The sequence below is a fragment of the Rhinolophus sinicus genome, linkage group LG04, assembly GCF_036562045.2.
Source record: "Rhinolophus sinicus isolate RSC01 linkage group LG04, ASM3656204v1, whole genome shotgun sequence".
Classification (NCBI taxonomy): Eukaryota; Metazoa; Chordata; class Mammalia; order Chiroptera; family Rhinolophidae; genus Rhinolophus; species Rhinolophus sinicus.
In genome coordinates, this window is record NC_133754.1 from 167,736,950 (window position 1) to 167,754,843 (window position 17,894).

The 17,894-nt window shown below is 39.8% G+C and overlaps 1 protein-coding gene across 2 annotated transcripts in view; it reads right to left on the bottom strand.

Annotated features, from left to right (window-relative positions):
- The window catches only part of TMEM245 (transmembrane protein 245), an 86,728-nt gene extending 69,207 nt beyond the window's left edge, over positions 1–17,521 (bottom strand). The window contains exons 1-3 of one of the 2 annotated variants that reach the window (XM_019734186.2): positions 16,854–17,517; positions 6,058–6,175; positions 4,407–4,508 (exon numbers count right to left, since the gene is read on the bottom strand). In XM_019734186.2, coding sequence (XP_019589745.2) covers positions 4,407–4,508; positions 6,058–6,175; positions 16,854–17,447 — 814 coding nt within the window. In that variant the 5' untranslated portion in view covers positions 17,448–17,517. Of the gene's footprint in view, positions 1–4,406; positions 4,509–6,057; positions 6,176–16,853 lie in introns of both variants that reach the window. The other variant, XM_019734185.2, reaches the window with a different exon arrangement.
- Between the last annotated feature and the right edge of the window lie 373 nt (positions 17,522–17,894).

Sequence of the window (17,894 nt, forward strand, 5' to 3'; positions counted from 1 at the left end):
AAAGGATGATAAACCAGACAGAACAATTCCAGGACTGAGAATCTAGGCAAAGTTATGGCATTGGCAATAAAAAGTCCCAGCTAAAAATAGGCACGTAGACAAGGCAACATAATCCTGGGACCCAAGGACTATAAACAAAAAAGGAAAGAGCACCCAAGGTTTCAAGTGTCAAGCTATCCAGGGACAGGGCCAGCATTAAGTGGAGGCCCAAATAATGGATCCACACACGTCCAAAGAAACAGACGACTGCTAGCACCGAGGACCAGGAGATAGAAACTCATAGTCTGTCACGTAAGAAACAGATCCTACGTTCAAATAGTATCTGTGAACGTGGCTAACTCAGCAATGGGCAGAATAACATTTTTAAAAATCAAGGGAAAATGTATTTTGAAACCAGTCTAAATAAGGAAATACTTGATCTACTTTGTTCTCTTCCACAGGGATAGTGGCAGTGGCCAGAAATACATCCAAAGATGCTTCCTGAAAGGAGGCCCTGCCAACCAAGTAAAACCTCCCCGGCACACACAGCTCCCTTTGAAGAAGGCCTGTGTTCCCATCACTTATGTGGAAAATACGTCTTCTCAGTGACTTCTAGTATCACTTCATTGTACCACTGGTCAGTAACAAGGGCGTGGATATGGACCAGTAGGAGTTTCTCTAGGACTATTTTACAGCGTCAGAACTGGGGAGTGAGAGATGAACGGTAAAAAAACTAGTTTGTTCCTTTTCCAATGGGAGCTTAACTGGACCAAACTGTTCACTCATATTGCACGTTATACCAAAACGATGAAGGCAACTACCAAGTCTTCTTGCAAAGCTATTTCTGCTCCGTTATAAAGGATTACCAGTGGTAGGAGGAACAGACGCCGTTGTACCTGCCTGTACTTCTCAGGCTGACTGTCCGCGCTGTTAAAAGATACAGGTGATATATTTGCCTAGCTTTTGAAGAAGCACTCCTCCGAGTAAATGGCTCTCTAAGCCTCAATTTCTTCGTCTCTACAATAAGTATGAATGTAATACCCATCTCACTAGATTTCCAAGAAAACTAAATGAGACGGCGTGTTTAAAGAGCCAAACAGGGCCTCGCCCATTACTATCATTACTAACAATAATGCTAGGGGTCCTTTTTCTCATAGGCCGTAGGAACACATCAGAGCTGGACTCCAAGATTCAACCCAGTGAGGCTTCTGCAACCAGGAGACACAGAAGCCAGGTCCTGCAGCTGTGCTGACTCAACAGGGCCCACATGGGAGCCTGCAGCAGCTGACTGCGGCTGGGTGCAAGGGGATCAGCGGTCAATACCTTTTCGGGATGACTGATGCTTGCTCAGAGAGCCTGGTGAAGGGAAAGAACGCTGGGCCGAGGGTCAAGGACCTAGGTTTGTATCTTAGCTCCACCAGTGGGACTGTAAGCGAGTCGGTTAACCTCTCGAGTTAAATGTCTTCATCTGCAAAATGGAGACAACCATTCTATAAGGTTTTGGAGGGTGGCTTTCATTTGTGGATTTAAAAAAGATAGTACATTTAAAACCATGGTAGACATTTAACATTTTACCCTTATATTATCTTGGGGTTTCACAAAATACCTGGTCAGAGCTCCCAAGGTCTGAGAGAAAATCACTGAATAAGGTCCCTGGGGTTCAGAAGGAACCACTGAAACTAACTCAGCAATGACCCACAAGAGGAGTTTTCTGGACCTAGAAATGAAACAAACTCATGCTCTGAATTCTGATGAAATCCAAAGGATTAATTCTGTGATTCCAGTGGTCCACAGATCATAAAAAGTTTCTACATAAGAGTCAAAGCTCAGAAGACACAGCGATAGATGCCTATACTGGAGACTAGGACATAAGAGCAAGTCCTCCAATGGGACAGTGGGAATGACAGGAAGGAATAAATGCACATGGCAGTACACTAAACCAGCCCTGTACCTAACTATATTACAGCGACATCTACAGGAGGGCACTGACTGTAATAAAAGGGAAAGTTTGTCCCAGGGTGGACTAGATGGTTTGAATTCTAATGCCTAAAAGAAACACAGTTCTAGGGACAAGAGAAAAAAAACTTTCAGAAATTTAGGGAGGAGGGGGTGGACTTTAAAAGGCTTATTTTATGATGAGAATTATCTCGACTAGAAGTCCATAAAAGGATTCTAGATCAAGAACAACCTATTCCTAAGTAAGATGGAATGAAAGTAAATAAAGCAAGAAAAACCAACATTTCCAAACCTGCTGTGAACATTTATTCTGTGATTTGCTTCCCTGTAATAGTCTGGAATAAAAATACTAGAAATCTGGCTTGTATGCCAACATACTCCTACTCAGGGTTTCTGCCTGATATTAATAATCAAACATGGCTCAGCACTTGCTCTTAGAATTCTTGTCCTCACAGCTCTCGAGGCTGCCATCATCAGCTCACTAGAATTTACACCGAAGAGAAAACCCACCTGAAGCCTTCAGTCTAGACCAACATTATATACTTGCAGTGAAGTACTTACTTAGCTCTGAACAAAGGCAGTCAAAAAGAGAAAACTGTCCTGGGGTGAGGGGTAAGCAGGGCTGTCTGAATCCCTACTACTAGGGAAAAGGAAAAAACAGAAGGAGCTAAAGCAAACCAGAAGAACCAGTGGAGCTCACCACCCCTTCGATATATAGTAGGTGCCAAAACAGTTTACTTCTCCTGGTCTGATAGATACCCCCAGACTGTCACTAGGAAGGCAAGCTGAGCAAAGGAAAATTAGAAAGACAGCAAAATGTAAGATAAAATCTTTCCTGTTTTCCACTATCAGACAGATAATTAAGGTTTCTTTGTTTCAGGTAATTATTTAAAAATTCCAAACAACTCTTTATGAATAAGATGTCTTACAATTGTGACACATTACTCATTTAACAAATAAAATAAAAAAGAGCAACAATTTAAAAAAAGACTCTATAAGGTATCTGTACAAATAACAGTGTCACAAATAGCATTATAATTAGCATAAAATGAAGATGCTAAAAATAATGTTGTAGAAGTATATTCATCGACATAGAAAGGTACTCATGACATAATTAAGTTTAAAATGTGGGTTACAAAAGAGAATGTTCACTATGATCCAGTTTTCTTGTGATCTAAAAAGTCTAAGGCATAAAAACCATTAGTTAACATTTTTATAATCTGTGGGCAATGGGATTTTGAGAGATTTTTATTTTCTTCTTTTTGTTTGTCTGTATTTTCTAACTTAACAAACTGATACCTGAGAAATTAATTTCTTTTAAAAATCTGCTACAATTAGGAATCTGCTTTTAGTTTATGTATAACCATTAAAAAGAAGGAACAAATGCCTATCACTACAGAAATTGTGTGCTACTCAGAGTGACCTCCCCAGTCTGATCTGAGAACCATTACTATATCTAGCCACTTCCACTCCCGCCCAGCTACAACTCCTTAGAAATCTGTACCTTTAACAAACTATTTCTGGATACAGGCCACTTACAGCCAGGGTACCTCAAAACTAATCTTTAAAAGAACATGGTATATATTCAACATTGTACTAGTTCTCACCAGAGCAATCAGGCAAGGAAAAAAAATAAAAGACATCCAAATTAGAAAAGAAGTAAAACTATCTCTATTTGCAGATGACATGATCTTATGTACACAAAATCCTAAAGAATCCACAAAAAAACCACTATAGCTAATAAACAAGTTCAGCAAAGTTGCAGGATACAAGATCAACAGGGGAAAATATTCACGACCTTGGATTTGGCAATGATTTGTTAGGCAGGACAGCAAAAGCACACACAACCAAAAACTGGAAAATTCAAAAATATGTGGAAATTTAACACACTTCTGATTAACCTATGTGTCCGAGAAGAAATCAAAAGAGAAATTGAACAGTATCTTCACTCAAAGAAAGTGGAAAGAACATATTACAATTTATGGGATGCAAAAGGAGTTCTGAAAGGGCAGTTTATAGATATAAATGCCTGCACTAAGAAAAAGACATCTCAAAAACAAAAACAAAAAAAGAAAACAAAAAAGGAAAGAAGAAAGACATCTCAAATAAATAACCTAATTTATAGTTAGTCGCTTACTGGGGAAAGGGTTTCCCTGTGGGGTGATGAAAACACCTTGGAACTACATGGAAGTAATGGCTGCACAATCCTGTGAATGCACTAAATGCTACTTTTAAATAGTTTATGGTTAATTTTACATTCTATAAATTATACCTCAATAAAAAGTAGCAAAAAAGGGGGCAGGTGAGGTATGATCTAACAACTTAAAATACTTTAAACAAATTTATTATTCAGAAAACACCACAGGTTTTTAAACAGATTTAAAGCCATTTCATCATCCCATTTTTTTAAATCAAGCTACTCTCCCAAATAGTTCTGAAGAGTAATATGAATAGAATGCCCTAGTTCTTACCAGAAGACTCTTTTCCATTCTGTTTTTCATAGAGGGTGCCCACAGACATCAGGAAAACAATAACCAGGAATACTGGAATTCTCCATGAGCCAGCCAGAGATGCTGCAAATAATTAAGAATTAACATTTTTAGTGAAATTAAAACCTAGCACTTGTTTTTAAAAGACTCAGTTTAGTAGATAGAACAATTTGGTATATCGGCAAACAACAAAATTATTTCACAGGGAAAATTTTTTTTAAAAGGCCATCGAACAAATGAAACCTCAATTCCGGATTTCTCTTAGTAAATCCAGGCCTGCTGTCAAGGGCCCCTGGTCTAAAGGACTGGGCAGGTGCTGGCCTACCTTTAACAGGCTTGTATCACCTGAGGAACTAAGTCTATTCTAAAGCAGATCCAGGGTTTAAGACCATCCCAAACACAAGCCCCCGCATTTAACCCCAGAATGACCTGCACCAGGCATAGAACCGAAAGGAAAGTCAAGCAGTCTGACTTGATTTCCTGAAAATATCACTTGATTTCCTTCTTGAGGGAGTGGCTGTGAACACTCGCTGAAAAAGGGTGGAATGGGCCAAAGGAGCACTGTAAAAAGCTTCAATGTATCATCCTTAGTGTATAATGCAAAAATGCTAACAGGTGACTGAGGCTCAGGTCCCTACCCATTAGCCATTTGCATTTCCTTGAGTTTGTCTAGAGCTTCTGCCTTTCTCGAATTCAAAATGAGTCAAATCAGACATTAGGGGATCTTGCTGATCAACTGCTCTAGCATTCCAAGTCAGCAAAGCTAGAGAGTAATACTTTATTCAACATCAGACTCTAAGCAGAGACATATTTTCAATCACCTGTTTTGGGTGTGTGTGTTTTTTAAACAATAAGTAGTTCTAAAAACCTCCTTTAAATAGGCTATTAACTGCTCCAGGTTACTGAATTTTGTTTTTAAATTAGAACTTAATGTTTCCATAGGCTCAGACCTGGAGACAAAGAGTCCCTGAAAAAAATCACTCTACAACATTGTAGCAGCCACTCAGCTAACAGAGCTGGTCTCAACTAACTGGGAACTAACTCATTATCTGGAGCAGCTCTGACACTGGTCATTCTCATGCTGAACAGAGACTTTTCTCTCTGAAGCTACTCACTGCTCGAACCTCTCTCCCTCATGGTTAAAGATCTGTTTAAACTACTCGTTCACAGGACTCTTCTTCAAATACTTGAAACAAGCTTCCAAATTTTATATCCTCCTTAGCTCCACCTCTCGCCATGCCTATAGCCCGGTTCCCTGCTCTCATCCAGAGTAAACATTTCTGGTTCCTCTCATTGTTTCTCACTCGGTTTTGAGCACCTCTTATCCTTGGCTGCTTGTCTGTGTCCTCCTTAAGTATGACACTCAGAAATGGTCCAAGTGCTCTACTTTTTAAGATACATTTATTTTTAAAGAACCTTTCTGAAAATAAACATTCAATGTAATTAAAAGATAGACATTTTAAAGCGTAACATTTTTATTAAAGATAATAATAAAAGATTAAAGCAGAACATTTTCCAAAGATTATTTTAAAGAATTTTAAATGCACATGTAACACTATAAACAATTCACTTTGATTTGCACGGTCAGCCACTGCTGACCTTAAGTTAAACTTTCTTAGAAAAAGGGACCCACCTAAATGAAAAAGCAATATAATCCAGACAGGAATTGAAACTGCTCTCAAGTAGCGTTCAGTGCTTGCATTCCACTTGAATGAAACAGCCAACACATAGCCAACTACCAACGTCCAGATCTTAAATAAATGAAATATAGACATAGTTGTAAAATATACATACACGTGAAAATAAACATACAATTTTACCAAATGTGCAAGCATCTATATTGCATGAAAGCTGTGGATACAACACTCATTAAGATAAAGTTTGGTAGTGCTAAAAGCAGGATGTGTAGGTTTTTCTCTTCTGTTTAGCTAAATCAATTTTTTTTTGGGGGGGACCGCTTCTAAGTCTATTTTTTTTTTCATTAGTTTCAGGTATACAAAGCAACATAATAGTTAAGACATTTACACCCCTCACAAAGTGATAACGCCCCTCAACCTACTACCCCACTGACATCATATATAGCTGTTAAAATACCACTGACTATTGAAATAAACAAGCATTTGAAATACCATGTAGTGATATTAAATATTTTAAACAAAAAATAAATATAGTTTTATGATATCTCAAAGTTCAAAAACTATTGTATGCATAAAGATACTTAAGATAAAATATTCCATCTTTAAGCCATGGACTTAAATTAAGAGCTTCATCTTGTGGCATTCTTAAGGTTTTTCTCTATAATGTTGAAAAAAGAAGAAAACTTGCTTTCTGAAAAGAATCAGGTTAAAGGATTCCATTAGAGACTATGAAATACGTTTATTACAGTGAAAATCATTTTTCTAAAGGTAAAAAGAGACAACCAGCTGAAGTGTGACCCTGATGAAATAATGGTTAGACCCTAATCCAGAGTTATATGCACAGCTGAAGATGTGTAGCTGAAAAAACATGACTAGAAGAAGAAACAGCAAGACTTGGCAATACAAGAACCAGCCAGGGTCCCCTTCTCAGTTTTCCATATACTACAACTAAACGACTCGAGCACTTATGAGGCATCAGCATAGCCGACGCAGAAACTTTCTAATAACCTCATATTTTAACAGAAAATGTACAAAATATGGAAGGAATATATAATCCAGAACAAATGTGAGCACCAAGATCTTATGAAAATAACCTGAATCTTGGGGGGAGGGTGAAGGCAAGTTAAAACAAAAAAAAAGAACATTAAGCCATAATTCAGAGAATGAAGAAAAGGGAATTGATATGATTACTACAAAACAGAAAAAAACTACCTTCTATTTTATTTTGGTCGTATATATCTAATAAAAATAGTCTTTAGGTCTTAAAAATGTTTGTAACTTCTGACCTGAGAATTCAGCTTTGGAACCTTACTAAATACTGATAAATTCTGTAAAAGGAAGCTCATCAGAGTATAATTTAGAATACTGAAAAGCTGATCATCTAAAAGTTCAACAACTGAGAAGTGGATAACTTTGGACGATTCACTCAATAAAATGTTATGCGACCACCAAAAGAGGTTTTTGTAAACAAAGACTACATAATTAAAAGTATTTCTAACAATATTAAGGAAAAAGCAAAATCCAAAAAAACACGATTATATTTACTACATGGTGGAGGGAAAAGGAAATGTACTGAGAAATTAATGGTTTTATTTGTGTGGTTATGATTTGTTTTTCCCTTTTACTTTTCCCTGTATTTTCCAAAGTATCTTTAATGAGCACTAATTATTTTATAATATAATGAAAAGGATATTAAAATATTCTTCTTCAAGCAACTCTATTAGATGAAATATTACTGAGATCTTAAGCCCCAGATAATATGAGTACATGGGAAGTGAAACTATAGCTGCTTCAAGAAAGTTCAAGCTTGCAGGCCACACAAATTTAATCCTGAGAATTCAAAGAATCTGATATATGACCGTGGAGCTCAGAACAAAACGTGTATAATAATATGTATGTATAATAATAGCACACTTACATAATAACACTTACTATGGGCCAGGCCCTGTTCTGATGCTTTACATATATGAACTTATTTAATTCTCATAACCCTAGGAAATAAGTACTATTATCATTCCCATTTCACACATGAAAGAAACTGAGACTTCCAGGAAGGTCACACTTACCCAAGGTCACACAGCTAAAAAGTGACAGTCAGGATTAGAACCCAGAACTCTGGCTCCAGACCCTGCTTTCTTAACCATAAAGAGAAATAAGGGTGGTGCTAGAAAAATAAAGAAGAGGAAAAGTGGCTCCAGTATTCACAAGGGAAAATAAAAACAGTTGATTCTGGCAATTACAAATTGTTGAAAAAAGTGATTCTCAGCAAACGGATGGCCTTCAGTGGTATGCGACAAAGCGGTAATCAGCTCCACCCTATTAAACATTAAGTTCAGTAATTTAAAAACTAGAAGACATATTAATCAAACTCGTAGATTACACAAAATTAGGAATAGTAGGTAAAAACGGAGATGACTGATTCACAAAGATATTCTGAAGTTAGAACAATGGGTTAATTCAAATAAGATTAAATTTAATAGAGAGGACATATAAAGTTCTGCTTTTAGGTTCAAAACTCAACTGCACAAATATAGAATAACAAGAGGACAGCTAAGCTATAGCTGTTCAGTATAAATTGGGAGTATAACTGGTGTGAGTGCCTATTAATAAAAGTATAATACTCATATCAAGGTAAGTGACTGTTTTAATGACTTTTGCACTACTGAACCACATCAGCAATAAAATTCAGACTGAGAAAGGAAATGGAAATCACAACATAGGAGATACGGATATAGCTGGAAGGAAAAAAAAGCTGTTTGCTTAGAAAAGAGAAGGAAATGTCACGATGTGATAGCTACCGTGTTTCACTGAAAATAAGACCGGGTCTTATATTAAGGTTTGCTCCAAAAGTTGCATTAGGGCTTATGTTCAGGGGATGTCATCCTGAAAAATCATGGTAGGGCTTATATTCCGGTTAGGTCTTATTTTCGGGTAAAAGCAGTATCTTCAAATAGCTGAGGAAATATCATCTGGGAAGGCATCAGACTTAATTTTCTATGGTTCTGACAGCAGAAATAGGTGGGGTAAGGAAGTAACACATTTTAGTTCAACAGGACGATAAATCTAACAAACTACAGCTATCTAAAAATGGAGTAAGCTACCATCACCACAAGTGAGCAAAAGCCGACCGTAAGTCAGGGATGACAAAGTAGGAAAGCCTGCCCCCAATGAGCAGCTGAAACAGGATCACAAAAGTTATAAACTTTCTGATTTTAACTCTATGATACTTATAACCTCCAAAAAGTTTTTGTTTCTTATCTATACTTTGAAATCTGTATCACTTGTAGGGAGAGAGAAAAATAAGAGACTGCATACTTCAGATTTTTTAGGGGAAAATCATGGTCTAAAGAGAAGCATGTGTTTTCACCCAGTAAAACTGAATAAAACTCACAGATAGTCTCATTTTAGTTTAAAATAACCACTTTAAGTTGAAGAGGTTGTGGAGAAAAAGGAACCCTCATATACTATGGGTGGGAATGTACTAAATTGGTACAGCAACTATGGAAAACAGTATGGAGGTTCCTCAGAAAAATTAAGAACAGAATTACCATATGACCCAGCAATCCCTCTCCCAGGTATCTACCCCAAAAATCTGGAAACATTTATCAATAAAGATCCATGTACCCCTGTTCACTACAGCATTATTCACGATAGCCAAGACATGGAAACAACCAAAGTGTCCTTCAATAGATGACTGAAGAAATCATGGTACATATATATATATGGAATATTACTTAGCCATAAGAAAAAATGACATGTTGCCATTTGCAACAACATGGATGGATTCTGAGGTTATCGTCTAAGCAAAATAAGCCAGACAGAAAAAACTGAGAACCATATGACTTCAGTGAAAGCAACAAACAAGACAAAAAAAACTCACAGACACAGACAACAGTTTAGTGGTTACCAGAGGGGAAGGGGGGATGGTAAAAAAGGAAAAAGGGGGTCAAATATATGGTGATGGAAGAACTGACTGGGTGATGAATGCACAATGCACTATATAGATGACGTATTACAGAAACGTACACTTGAAATCTATATAATGTTATTAACCACTGTCACCCCAGTACATTTTTTTCCCCTTCTTCCGCCTCCCATCCTCCACTCCGGTTCAAGCCATTATTTCTCAGTCTGGTTGTGTAGGACACAGCTCCCTGAACCATGCAGGTATTATGAGCCTTGCGCTACCCCCCCCCCCCCTGAGGCAGTTGGTCGCCAGTTGTTGGTTGACCACTCACAGCAGCTCCCAGCAGCACTCGCTGGCTGCCGGCCACTCACCCCGGCTGCCAACCACCCACACTGGCCACTGGCCGCTCAGGGCGGCACACAGCAGCTGACACCAACCTCCAGATGCTCACAGGAGCCCAGCTCCAGGGAGAGCTGTTGTTCACAATCTTAGCTGTAGAGGGCGCAGCTCACTGGCCCATGTGGGAATTGAGCCAGTGACCTCGGTGTTAGGAGCAGGGCGCTCCAACCACCTGAGCCACAGGGCAGGCCCGCAATACATTTAATTTAAAAAAAGAAAGAAAGAAAGAAAGAAAAAGTAAAGTAGATCCAGGATCTCTTCAAAAATAAATAAATACAATATCAAAAAAAGTTAGCAACATTGTTGCAAAATAAATAAATAAATAAATAAATAATAAAATAACCACTTAAATATACTCAATTCCACTTCTGGGAATCTGTTTACAGAAGCACTCTACACTATGCAGACAGATACAGAAATATTCACTGTAGCAGTTTAAAATGTAAAAAATTTGCTAACAACCTAAATGCCATTTTATAGAGGACTTTAAATAAAGGTATGTCCAAATAATGGAGTAATTATTCAGACTTTCAAAAGCATGACGAATATCTATATTCAATGACAGTATAAATTCATGCAAGTACAAACTTATAATGGTGAAAATAAACTAACCAAAATGTTAAAATATATTATCTCTGCATGGTTGGATTTCAGGGGGTAATCTGCTTCTTTATGCATTGCTTATGCATAAATTTATGCAAGTACTGAATTTTCTCCTATGAGTATTATTTCTATAAGTAGCAATATTTTTTTATTTTTATTTTTCAATTACAATTGACATTCAATATTATTTTATATTAGTTTCAAGTGTACAGCTTAGTGGTCAGACATTTACATAATTTGCGAAGTGATTCCCCCCAATTAGTCTAGTAACCTCCTGGTGCTATACATTGGCCTAAGTGTTTCTAACTTAAAACTCTTTCGACTTACAGATTTATTTATTTCCAGTATTTTGAAGTGATCCCTCAGAAGAGTCACAGAATATCACTATAATAGTTCAAAAAGTAAGGCCATTTATAAAAACATTTTTAGAGTTTCTATTAAACCATTATGATTATACAATAACCAATGTTTAAAATGTTTACCAGATTATCCTAATACACATTCAGAGCTAAAATAATCTGATAGGAACACTTTGGAAAAGGCATCTAGAAAAAAACAACTTTTTATACTACAATTCTATTAAAAAGAAGTTTATCTATATGTGCTAACAAGGAAAGATGTCCAAAATACAATGATAAATTAAAGAGCAAGGTGCAGAGTTTTATACATGTTATCCCAATTTTGCTTTAAAAAAAACAATAATCCTATACGTTATATGTCCACATAGGCATAGAAATAAATTTAGAGGACTATTCATCAATAACAATAGTAACATCTGTACAGTGGAAATGGTAACCGAGAAAAGAGACCACAATTCACTTTTACCATATAAACTTCTATGCTGCTTAAGTTTCTTTTATATAACACGCATGTTTTATACTTGACTCAATTTTTTAAATCACTATTCTGTAAAATAATAAACTGAAAATAAAAATTCATACATTCAAATTTCACACATAATTTCTAGTATGAATTCCTGAAAGTGTGCTTTTAACAGTTTTTTATTTCTCTGTCTCTCTCTCTCTGAGATATGCTTAGCTTCTGAGCAAATTTGTTCAAGTATGAATTTTCTTCCCAGCATAAATCAATGAGCAACACTTTACACATACGAGGACATACTTTCGTAAATTTGTGTTGTTTAAAACAATGTGTCCGTTTCAAATAAATTCAGTACTCATTTTTAAACACTATATAAGACTCTGCATGTGTACTATTAAGATACTATGTAAGACTGCACAATAATTGGCAATATTCACTTAGCACTACAAATAAAGCAAACTAGTAATCATATTTTCCTTACATTTGACTCAGCCACGCGTAGTTTCTGATTTAAAAAATATGAAATACATAAAATGTAAGTAGAGTTTGCCTTTTATCCTGTCATTGTTTAATTTATTGTCATCTGGGCATTAAATGGAAAAACACCTTGGCTTGATTCTGCTGCATGTTTTTGCAAACAACTTCCCAAGTCTTTTACGAGAAAATAAAAATGACAGAATTCTTCCCCAGTTATAGAGCCACAGCTCTAATCATAGCCCCAATCAGCTATTGCTTCAGTTATTTCATTCTCCTTTAAGACAGCTTAGTGGTCATTCTCTTTGCGGTGTGGGAACCTAAAAGTCAAGAATCTTTGAAAATGAAAAGCTTTAACTGAGAAACAATCTAAGCACTGGAAACCTTCCTCCTTAGTGTTGTCAGCAAGCAAAACCGCACCTAAAAAGGGTTGAGAAGTGGAATGGAGTAGGCCTGGATGGCTAATGTACACTTCCTGAGAACCTCACCGGCAGTACTGCCAATCACTTGGGATCTGTAAAGCTGAACATCAAGGGACTGTAGAAATTGTCCAAGCTAATGCCACACTTCACACAACTGGGGCTGAGTAGCCCAAAGAGCCCTGGTCTGTTCAAGGTCACAAAGCAAGTTATTGACAGAGCTCTGCTTAGAATTTACACTCTTCTCATCTTTCAGCCACTAGTCTTTCCACCTCATGCTTCTTTATAAAGTAACATGGAAATAATGGGATCAGAGACTGTAGAGAACACAAATCTATTACTACTGCAAAAACTGTTCAACGGTCTTCAAAGTTGCCGAACAGAGACGAAGGCCAAATTACTCCCAGCAAAAAAAAAAAAAAAAAAAGTGGTGGAGCAGGGGAAGCCATTAGCTTTTCAGATTTATCCTGACAACTACACCATGGGGAGATGCCAAAAACCCTAAGGACGGAGTCACATGTGAACTAGGTGCAACAAATGATTTTTCTTAAGTGTTTAGAAATCACTAACACAGTACAATATTCTAATATATTTGCAACTGTTTTAAAAAAAATTACTCATACCATAAATGATTACTCTTTCACTTTCAAGCAGGATGGAATGTTAGGAGACCTAGAGTCAAGGAAAAGAGCTAGGGGACTGAATTAACCCAAAAGTGAGGTGAAGGGGAACTGAACTGGAAGGATAAACTAGTAACAGGAAAACACAGGCACTGAAGACACTACAAAGGAAAACTGGCCAGTTTCTGGAAATAACTGAACAGCTACAACGATAAAAGCAAAGAGAGAGAGAGATGACTAAGGTTTCTAGATGATCCAGAGGTCTTTGGGGGAACATGTATAATTAGTCCGATTCTGATATTCTTCTTTGTTTTTCTTAATAACTAAAATCAATTCATACTAAAAAAAAAAAACAAAAACTAAAAAACTTAAACACAACTTATTGGAGGAAACCTTGTAAATCCTTATTGAAAATCTGGATGACAAAGGGACTTCAACTGCTGATAGGTCTGTTGAATACATTTACTAATAGGGGCGAACAGATCAATCTCTAATCAGTCTTCTCACCTGTGAAATCCCTCCCCCCTACTTCACAGGATTGTTGAGAATGAAATAACACACACGAAAGCAGCTAACCCAGTGCCTGGTTCACGGCTCAAAAGTTGAGTCTTCAATGTAGGAATTGTTAGCTGTCCAAAACGTGGACGTGCTTAAATGTCACTTTTCTCTCCGCCTCTCCATCATACCTCTTTTCAGCAGCAGACTCAAATTTACAAGTTGTCCAGAAAGCATCAAGACTCTTTTCCTGTAACAGGCAGCCCTGCTCAGTCTTACCAGACCTAACCAGCTGCGAACTATGAGATAGAAAAGTTACAGAGTGGGCCCTCTGCCCAGTCACATGACCGACGTTTACTTCATGGCAGGCCTTAATCAGCACTTTTGGCAGGGAGCCCTGAACTCCTTGTCTCTGCTTCTCAGATCCACCTCACCCCCATCCAACCAACCACCCAGCCCAGTGCCGCTTCAAGAAAACACAACTGCAAACCTCTCAAACTGGGATCAACCTCCAGGCCCTGCTCTACCACTTAGCCCCTCTGCCCCTTCCTACTCTCTTTTAATGAACAACTCATACTTGTCTCGCTTATAATGGGGTTTTTTTACCTCTTCCTCTCCTCCCTTGTCCCCACCACTTTAGCCAAACAACTGAGTTTGAAGACTTTCTAATCATTAATTGGCTTGACCTCCCCCCCCTTTAGCCTAATCAATCTTGGCCCTTATTTCTCTTCTGAGCAGAGATATGCTATTATGTACTAGGGTATTTAGGTAAAAATTAGAGAGATGAGAGTTTATCTTTCGTAAAATGATACTCAAGACGATATACACTGAGCTGCAGGCACGTCTTTACAAGTATTCAATTCCAGAAATGCTTCATTTTCCATTAACCATGTCAATTTACCCATGTATTCAACTTCTTTCTCTAGTATAAAAATACACTATTTATATGTTAGGCCTTTCTTTTCTAATTTCCTACAGCTTAGTGGATATGCTAGTAGGTCGTGGCTACAGTAATTTACAGTAAACTTCAATACCAAGTCAAAAAATGTTAGAAGAATCTATAAATGTGTCTGCCTTCGACAAGACTAAATTTCTTGAGTATAGGAACATGTCATAGTAGTCTTTATACAGAGGATGCCCCCCAAAAATGTATTTACACTTTAAGGAAAACTGTATTAAAATTGTAATACTTGATATATACCAATAACAAAAGATGAATACAAGTCACGTTTGACTTCTGCAATTACAAGAGGTACTCAAAGAGGTTACCATCAGCATCCAGATACTTCTGATTATGGCGAACTACTGCTTGAGCAACGTTGACCAAAGTGTCCACTTGTATACATTTTTTTTGGCACCCGGTATTTTTTAACAGCATATAGTATCCTGCCTTCTATATAAGAGGCATCCAATCAACTTAACTGGGAAACAAGGTAAAGGAGAAAGAACACTGAACTGGGACTCCATAAATGTGAAATGTGGATCTGTTCACAATCTGAATGACTGGGGCAATCACGTTCTCTGGCCCTCAGAAACCTCTCCTGAACAGTGGCAGGCAAGAGGCAGCAAAAAGTAAATTAACTCTAGAATCACTTCCACCTGACAAACCAGCAAGCACCAGGAACCGAAAGAGGGTGTTCCATCTCCCTCCTACCACAATTGAAATGGCCCTTTTGGAGGCCAAGGCTTCTGCCTGATCACTTAGCAGTTGCACACAGGCAGCATTAAAAAAGGATGGACGAGGTGCTGCCCAATACCTTGCAATACCTTGCTGGCCCCTAACTGGTGGGTAATGAACATTCATTTGTCAGTCATCTCCTTGGGATTATGTTCACATATGATTATAGGCACCCTGAAGTCAGAGCCTGCATCTTTCTCCTTTTAAATCCCTCACAAAGCCCAGTACCTAACAGCATACTCAATCAACTGTTAACTTGACCTGAAAGGTGGTCTTGATAGAGCAAGAGAAGACAGGAGTTCTGGGATCAGTCATCATTCTACCAATAACCTCGGGCAAGTCAAAACCCTGCAGGACAGATACGTAGAATTACTTTGCAACTTGACGTCAAGGTGCATTGAACACTGACAGAAGTGAATCAAACTATTTTTAAATGGTACTGTTTACTCATGAGTTCGAATTCTTACGCATTACACATCCACTTGTTTTTTTAACAGTCCCAAGGTTAAATATTTGGGTAATTAACTGGTCTACAATCTTATCTGAGTTAGGAAATGTGTCACTAAGTTATTTTTGAAATCCCTTCCAATTCTAAGCTCCCTACTTTTCTAAGAAGAAGCCCAGGGTGACCAAGAAGCATGGATCTAACTCTCTTTCACTCAGTCTGCCTAGGAAATACAGGCGGGAGGAGACGTAAGTATGGAACAGCAGTCCTTGCACATTAGTAGTTCCCCAGAAGTAGAGTGGGGCCGCGGTGGATCAGCGCCCAGTGCCTCGCACAAAGTACACTGAAATCACCTGAATGGAGACGCAGCCCCAGACTATTAAGAAAGCTGTTTTAGGACTTGAGAAACTTAAGTCACCCGTCTCCTACTTCTCCCTAACTAGCACTAGCCGGGTAACAAGTTGCCTCTCCTATTTATAGGATGAGAGGTTGAACTAGGTAGGATCTCTAAGGTCCCTTCCAGCTGTGGTATCCAGAAAAGTCCCACAGGAGCAAAACTGAAGATGGCCGGTGCACGCACCAACTCCACGACCAGGAATACACTCAACTCCACCTGCCGATGCTCTGGAGCTCCTACCTGCAAAGTGGAACAGCGATTCCCAACAGGGTCCCCTAAAAGGGTCTATTAGGATGGGGGCGGGGGACAGGGAGGCTGTTTCAAACCGCAGCCGCCCTCTCTTTGGAAGGAAGTGTGCCAAGTTGCTCAGGTGCAGGGGAAGTAAGGTGGAGACTGCCAGTGCCGCACAGGTGTGGACCTTTGGTCGCCCTTACGCAGCGAGGAGCGCAGGATTGCTCCCCAGTGCACTGCGGCTGTAGAAAAGGGTACGGCGTGCGCACCGGCACCAAGGAGGGACCGGGCCGAGGCTCACTCACCCACAGGCTGCTGAAATAGTCCAGCCCGCAGCAGATGAAAGCGCCGGCCTGGGCCAGCAGCACCTGCACGCCCAGGTAGCTGCCAAGGCTGTAGAGGCCATAGAGTAGCGGGCCGCCGGCGCCCAGCAGCAGCAGCAAACGGCGGCGGCGCAGCGCTTGCTCGCCCAGGGCCTCGACGCCGTAGTCGGCGAAGCAGAGCGGCAGCAGCAGCGCGGCCAGCACGATGGGCGTGTGCGCGCGGTGCAGGCGCTGCAGCCAGTGGCGGCCCAGGCGCGTCAGCGAGGTCTTGAACGGGTGCAGGAAAGTGCCGCACAGCACGGCCCAAAGCAGCGGCCGCAGGAACGCCTCCAGGATGAAGTAGACAAGCACGGCGGCGCCACAGCACAGGCACACGAACAGCACGGCGCCGGTGTTGTAGAAGGCCTGCTTGATGGGCTTGTCGAAGCGCAGCGCCAGCGCCGCCGTCCGCGGGGTCTCCCCGCCGCCGCCGGTGCCGCCACCCGGCCTGACCGCGCGCAAAACCCGTGGCGCCGGGCCCGGGGAGTCCTGGGGACTGGGTGGCTCCGGAGGACCGCCGCCGCCGCCGTCGGCCATGGTGCCTCTGCTGCCGCCGCTGCTGCCGCCGAGAGGCGATACTGGAAAGCCTGCAGAGAGCCACCCGCGAGAGGCAGAGTGGGCGGCGCGCGGCGTTGTGGGAGTTGTAGTCCTAGCTGGCCACCGAGCGCTTACAGAACCTTTAGCAAACTACAACTCCCAGTGAGGATGGGGCGACTCCCTTCACTCCCCGGTTACTTTCACCCAGTGGTCTTGCAGGTTACAGGTAACAGGTTTCTGGGCTCAAAACCAGGAGGGGGAGGAAAAAAAAAGAAAATCTCCTTTCACCCATTCGTTAAGGACAACTTTTCGGGAGGCGGAATCCCAAAAGAGACACTACATTCACAGATTGAAAACTCAGGCTGCACATTAGAATCCTGAGGGGTAGTACTTGTAAAAGACTGATCCCCAAATTCTATTGTACGGATTTAATTAATAAACACTGAA